The sequence below is a fragment of the Lactuca virosa genome, chromosome 8, assembly GCF_052849685.1.
Source record: "Lactuca virosa cultivar CGN04683 chromosome 8, Lactuca_virosa_CGN04683_v6, whole genome shotgun sequence".
Classification (NCBI taxonomy): domain Eukaryota; kingdom Viridiplantae; phylum Streptophyta; class Magnoliopsida; order Asterales; family Asteraceae; genus Lactuca; species Lactuca virosa.
In genome coordinates, this window is record NC_136433.1 from 352,104,854 (window position 1) to 352,111,995 (window position 7,142).

The 7,142-nt window shown below is 28.5% G+C and overlaps 1 protein-coding gene across 1 annotated transcript; it reads left to right on the plus strand.

The window, feature by feature from the left end:
• The first annotated feature begins 3,465 nt into the window (after positions 1-3,465).
• LOC145133245 (transcription factor bHLH90-like) lies at positions 3,466-5,931 on the plus strand. The gene is made up of 10 exons (XM_079068168.1): positions 3,466-3,605; positions 3,749-3,880; positions 3,976-4,167; positions 4,251-4,299; positions 4,381-4,449; positions 4,606-4,777; positions 4,887-5,020; positions 5,155-5,379; positions 5,488-5,670; positions 5,752-5,931. The coding sequence occupies exons 2-10, from the start codon at positions 3,780-3,782 to the stop codon at positions 5,818-5,820; spliced, it is 1,194 nt and encodes a 397-aa protein (XP_078924294.1). The 5' UTR covers positions 3,466-3,605; positions 3,749-3,779; the 3' UTR covers positions 5,821-5,931.
• The last annotated feature ends 1,211 nt before the right edge of the window (positions 5,932-7,142 follow it).

Genomic DNA, 7,142 nt, shown 5'->3' on the forward strand with positions numbered 1-7,142 from the left:
TTTGGACTTTGGAGAATATGGGGCCCTTTAGAATTGGGGGCCCTAAGCCCTAACTTAACAAACCTCTACATAGTGATCAAGGATTGAATATTTTGTATAGATGAATTCACGAAAAGGTATTTCTGTTTAATGTTCAATGTAAAGGTATTGAGTTCAAACTTCGAATCTAAAAATCTGTATACAAATGTACTAAATTCATTTTATGTAAATGTCGTCTAGATTCATTGTGAATCAGATGAGCTAAAATTGCCTTATGAAATATTAAGAAACTTTATTTTTTGGTATAAAAATAGAGTTAATTGAATTATTTATAAACATATAATTTAAAATCCCCTTCTAAGATTCATATATAATTTCTACTTTTTGCTCGTGTTACTATTTTCTTTTATTTGGCTATATTCTTTAGTTACAACATCTCCAACCAATTTTCATTTTTCATTATTTCCTCCATTTATTCCCTCATTTATCTCTAACCCTATTCCATTTATTCCTCCATTTTGGGGAAAATGAATAATATAACACCATATTTGGTGTTATACTATTTATTTCCTCCAAAATGGGGATGAACTTTGAGTTGTCGATTTTAGTCCATTTTTATTATATATTTATACATTTCTAGTTTTTTTATCTAATAATTATATTTAAATGTAATATTTAATACTTATAATACTGTGTTATATATTATATTATATTAATTAATTATAAATATAAAGTTTGTTATTGTTTATCAAATTCATAAATACATATTGAAATTTTAAAACACGATAACGTATTTTGCAAAATTTTATAACTAAGTGTTATAAATATAATGTTATTTATTCATATTATTGTAATGAAAAAAATATAGATTATATATTTGTTAAAACCAAATTAATAAAATGAGTGTGTTTGACAATGAATATAATTTAAAAGAATGAAATATACTTTTTGGAGGTAAAAATGAGATAAAAAATAGAGTGGGGATGAAGATGAAACACTATTTATCACATTTTTTATTTCATTTTTGGGAGAAAAATAGAAGTGAGTTGGAGATGGTCTTGGTGGATGCATGACTAGGCGTCAAGCAATACAAATTGGACTGAACCTAAACGTTGGGCTTTATTGATTAGTGATTGAAGTCTAATTATTTAATTTAATCATGGTGTTTTATCAAATGATATTTGTTAAAACGACCCTACAAATATTAATTAAACTAATATTTTTATAAAGTTTTAATAAAAATGACCATTATTCTCATAAATTTTAAAACCAACCAATTGACCCAATTAAAATAGGCGGAGCCCAATTGTGGTCCGAAACAATAGTTTGAAATAGATTTTCAATTTATTTAGAAGAAAACACGCGGTTAATATTATAATGTTGTATTATCTATCTCTTCTGATAAATGAAACCTAAAAATGACACGTGTCAGTTTTTTAGAATGTCTGTTTGACACGTGACATTTTTCTATGATTTTTATTATTTCCTTTTTTTGGTGATAAATCAAATTCAATTTAAATTTTGAAAATACAAAATCATATCCTAATAACATTATTATGTTTATTTTGCTTAACAAATTAATTCATAATTACTTACAATCGACAATATATTGGTTTTTTTACATTTATTATTTTTTTATCTATATAAAAATTTTTAAATATACCGACCGTGGTTTCCACATGTTATAACCTAGTTATTTTAATAAGTAATAGTGATAATGATTTAGATACAATCAAATTTAGCTAATCAATCCTAAATTCCGAAACAATAGTTTGAAATAGTATTAAGCTACACCGATGAATTTGCATGGACATTACTTAAAAAGTTGGACAAAAAATGTAATTTTTTAAATTAAAAACTATAAGGATCAATACCGGATTGACCTGTATTTTTTAGGATTAATAACTATAAAAACCAAATACTTTCACAAATGGAAAATTACAGAGATCAATTATGTTGTCAAGTCATTTCCTATACTAAAAACTACATAAACCAAAACTGTAATTAATTCGTTTCTTTTTAAAATTAAAGCTATCGAGAGCAAAAGTATAATTTTCTAAATTTTCTAGAAAAAACAATTGGTTTTTACGTGCTATTTTCTATGGAATAAGAACTTTTATTGTGGTCAAATTAGGAAATTCACCATAAAAACTTTTATTGCACTGAAATTAGAAAAACCGATGAACTATTGATTCTAACGTCATTTTTTTTTCAAAGTTTTGAAGTGAAAATAATACTACTTCTATGGCAGTTCTTTTCTTCATTTGTTACTTTTCCAAAACTTTTTAAAACATTTTGGGTTTACATTATAACTTTCAAACTAAAAATTGTCTAATTTTGTATTAGGTTTATAGTTGTTTAATTTTTATTTGAGTAAATTACACGAATGATCGTTATGGTTTGGGATAATTTGTATGTTTAATCCCTAACTTATTTTTTTAACTCGGAATGTCCTTACTGTTTGTTTTTAATGCGCGCTTGGTTCCTGTCTTACATAAAAAGACTATTTTACCCTTGATTTTTTTTAATTTGTTTAAATAAACACACCCCCAACCCCACTTTCACCTCACATTATCTTATCTTATATACCTCACCTTATTTAAATAAATTAAAAAATCAATGACAAAATAGTTTTTTAAAATAAAACAGGGACCAAACACGCAACAAAAACAAACTGTAATGATCTTTCAAGTTAAAAAAAATAAGTTAGGGACCAAACATACAAATTAACTCAAACCATACAGACCATTCGTGTAATTTACTCTTTTTATTTTTCTATTTTGAAGCTTCGGACCAGTGGTCTTCACTCTTCACACCAATGTTTTAAAACTCGAGTTTTTAGTTGACCCGGTGTGATGACTGGTTCACGGGTCAACCGGTTCAACCGGTTGAACCGCCGGGTCAACCCGGTTTATGGTATTTTTCTATTTTCTTATATTTTTATTTTCCTACATACGACATAGACATATAATACCAATAATTTGATGTCAACAGAGTTTAATCTAAACACAACAAACAATCTAAACACAACAAACAAGGAAAACAAGGACAGGAAAACAAGGAAACAGGAAAACAGAAAACTCACCTGGAGAAGAACGAAATCGCTGGGCTCGCTGCTTCAGTCTCCTTCAGCGACTATAGTTCAGTCGCTGCTGATGTCGTTCCTTGGTCGCTGCTTTCTTTCTTCCAGTCGTTTTTCTTTCCCAGAGGAGACAAGTTTGTTTTGCCTGAAGAGAGCCGATCTCACTTAATTATCCAAACCCTAATAAACGGGTCAATCCGGGTTTTTAGCGGTTCGAAATACCCGGTTCAACCGCGGTTTAGTGTAAACCCGGCCGGTTCGATCCGGTCGGTATTTTTACAAAAGCCCGCTCTAATTTGACCCGCCTTTTATCCCGGGTCACGGTCCAACCGGTTGAACCGGCCGGGTCGACCCGGGTTTTAAAACATTGCTTCACACAAACGTCCTTTTCAATGCCTCTGCAAATATTCCCTCTTTCTTTCTGTTACTCCTCTGCTCTGCTTTAATCGGTTCCAACAGTCCATTTCAACAATGTACGATTACTCCACTGATTTTCCCTGCTGCTGCTTCTTTCGGACATCGGACTCTGTATGATTATTTACAGGTACACTTTGCTTTTTCCCATCAAAACTTGTTTTTGAAACAGTCTACTATCATAAAAAGGACAAATCAGATTGTTCTTATAGAGATATCTTCTATACTGATTCAAAACCTACCCACTGAGTAAATTTGTTTGGATCCAATTAGGTAGAACACTGCATTTCAACAACGATCTAAAATGAGGGTTTTATTTAACACATTGGAGTCGCTAAGACCCCTTACAGAAACCAAGGCATGGGACTACTGCGTTGTTTGGAAGTTCGATGACGATCCTTCAGGGTATGATCAATCATGATTCTTGTAGCAATGTTAATTACCATAAAAATCAACTGATTGTATCCGTGTTCTTGATTTCGGGAGTTTTTTTTTTTCAGGTTTATTAAGTGGATTGGATGCTGTTGCAGTGGTAGTAGCCATGGTGTTTGTAAAAATGTCAAAGAGGAAACCGATGAACTCGAGCTCAATACGCCTTACCTCTGCAAAGATACTTACGTTAAACACTCTGTAAGGACAAAAGCTTGTGAAAAACTTGCTGTAATTCCTTCTTCGTTGCCACTGTATCCTGGGTAATCAATAATCATCTCTATTCCTAGTTTAATCTTCTGTTTTTTTCATCATTTAATGGACGCCTTACATTCTTTGAAACCAGGATCCATGGAGAAGTAGCGATGTCTAAACAACCATTTCTGCTAAGTAACGTGAGCATTTTATAGATCGATTTACACTCAAAGGCATTGTTAACACGAATTAAACATCATTCTTCGATTGTAATGTTACAGGATTCGCTTGGAACCCAATTAGTCGTTCCTGTTGAAGGTGGTTTGATCGAGCTCTTTAGATCAAAACATGTAAGCCTCATTTTCTTTGTAAAAAGAATCAAATTTATATATATATATATATATATATATATATATATATATATATATATATATATATATATATATATATATATATATATATATTCAGTCAATTTCAACATTAACATGTGTATAATTTATATTTAGGTTCCGAATGATCAAAGGACGATAGAAACCCTAATTTCACGATTGGGTGTCATTATAGAGCATGAATTCCATGAAAATGACATGAAAAGTCGTGTGAATTCATATCATTTCCATCAAATTGTTCCTAAACTAGAGCTTCTTTTCCCTGTTCAACAACCTGTTATGTCATCAGGTGCGACCCATTTTAGTAATTTTAGTGATTATCCAAATCTTAAATCAATCCAATTCTAGGTAAATGGTGTAAAATAGCCGCTTCTAATTGGGCATTTTGGTAATTTTAGGCGATGGTAAGGCTAAACACAAGATAGGTAAAGAACAATACCATTCAAAGAATCTTGTAACCGAAAGAAACCGAAGAAAGCGAATCAAAGATGGTCTGTATACACTACGCGCTTTAGTTCCCCGAATTTCCAAGGTTTTCGTATATCAAATTTTTATTATTTTTATTAAAATTTGTCAGAGTCCCACATCAGCTAAATACAAATACAACGTTGTAGTGTTGTTGATGGTTTGTTAGATATTTAAAGAGTAATATGATTTGATTATTAGATGGATAAGGCTTCAATAGTTGGAGATGCAATTGATTACATAAAAGAATTGGAAAAAAATGTTAAAGAGCTTCAAGAAGAGCTTAAGGAACTTGAAGAACAAGATTGTAAGGTGAATGATGGTGAAGTGGAAGTTTGCAAACCGAAAAGAGCTTATGAGAGCTCTACACAAATGTATTCTAAACCGAAAACTAGGGTTTCAAATGTTAATGATTCAAAAAATGAGGTACAAATTTACAACTTTCTAAAAATAGAAACTATACTAAAATTTAAACTTAAAAAATTTGATGATTTTATACTAAAATTTACGTATTCGATATTAATGTTAATGAAGGTGGAAGTGGAAGTGGAAGTACACCAAATCGGGGCCCATGATTTCTTGTTGAAACTAATTTGCAATAAAAAACCCGATGGGTTTTTGAAAATAATGGAGACAATTGATTCATTGGGACTTCAAGTGATTGATATCAATGTTACTACTTGTAATGGCCGTGTTTTGAACATTTTAAACCTTGAGGTGAATATTTAACCTTTTTTGTTTTTTTATATTCTTTTTTTTTTCATTTTTTATTTTAACATTGATGATTGGTTTTTGAAGGCTAAAGGGAAAGAGGTGGTGGCCAAGAGTTTGAAAGACTCGTTGCTTACGAGTTGGTCGGCTTTATAACTTGATTGAAATGTGAATTTTTGTTTAGTTCTTTAAGTTTTTATGTAAGAAATTAAGAACATTGATTAATATTCTCAACATTTTTCATGTAATTCTCGCTACTTGATTTTAATAGATATCCTTACGTAACTATGAAAATTGTGATTCTAAATGCAAAAAATGTTTTAAAGAATACGACGTGTTTGGATTACGAATTCCTAAGGAATACAGTGCAATTGGAATTCGAGATTATGAAATGTGTTTGTGTTTTGTTGTTAAATTGATAGAGTTCAATGATGATGAAATCATTTAAATTCCACATTTCATGTATTTCAGTGTTTGTAAGGGAGTGTGGGAGGAAATCATTTCTATTCTTACTATTAAAAGGCCATAATTGATAATACCTTGTTAATTATATATTTATGATAAATTAAAATATAAGTAAAAATTTAAAATATACTTTAATTATTCAAGTTAATTTTATTTCTTGTGAGCTATCTATAACAACTTATGATTTATTTTCATAGTTTCAATTTCTTTGAAATTCTAACGTTTTGAAAAAATCATTTAAAAAAAACATTATACAAACCAAACTTACAGCATCCAATATCATTTTATCTATAGTTTTTTTTCCACATCAGTTTTTCACTATTTTATCAAACAATAACTTATCAGCTTAAACATCATCATCTAATTTGTTATTTTTTAAGAACACATTTACCCTTATCTTTATAAAATGTTTTATAAGATGAGAAACGTTTTATAAAGAATCATCATCTAATTTGTTATTTTAAAGCACATATAATATTTATAAAAGAGTATTTAACAATAAGATTAACCAAAATCAATATATTTACTATACATGAAATTATAATAAGTAGTACCGAATTTAAGCTTTGTTTTTAAAAAAAAATTCGAATATGTTTTTTTTTGTATAAAGTCATATTTATACAAAAAATAATATTTTTCACATAAAAACCTTATATATATATATATATATATATATATATATATATATATATATATATATATATATATATATATATATATATATATATTTAAAAAAAACATTTTATATGCCAAATACCTGTATAAGAACTTTTTTTTAAAACATTTTTGTATTCAAAATACGTGTTTATAAAAACATTATTTTATTTGAAATACCTATTTATAAAAACATAGTTATGTGAAAATGCATGAAATATACTTAAGTAAAATATGTTATTATATATATATATATATATATATATATATATATATATATATATATATATATCTTAAAAAACTATTATAAAATATGTATTTATTAAGTATATAAAAAAATGTATACAAAGACCTAATTT

Bases quoted from the DNA above. Each gene is read 5' to 3' on its own strand.
- LOC145133245 (XM_079068168.1), top strand. From the start codon at position 3,780: ATGAGGGTTTTATTTAACACATTGGAGTCGCTAAGACCCCTTACAGAA. The intron at 4,300-4,380 runs GTGAGCATTTTA...GTAATGTTACAG, and splicing joins AACCATTTCTGCTAAGTAAC to GATTCGCTTGGAACCCAATT. The intron at 5,021-5,154 runs GTTTTCGTATAT...TTTGATTATTAG, and splicing joins TAGTTCCCCGAATTTCCAAG to ATGGATAAGGCTTCAATAGT.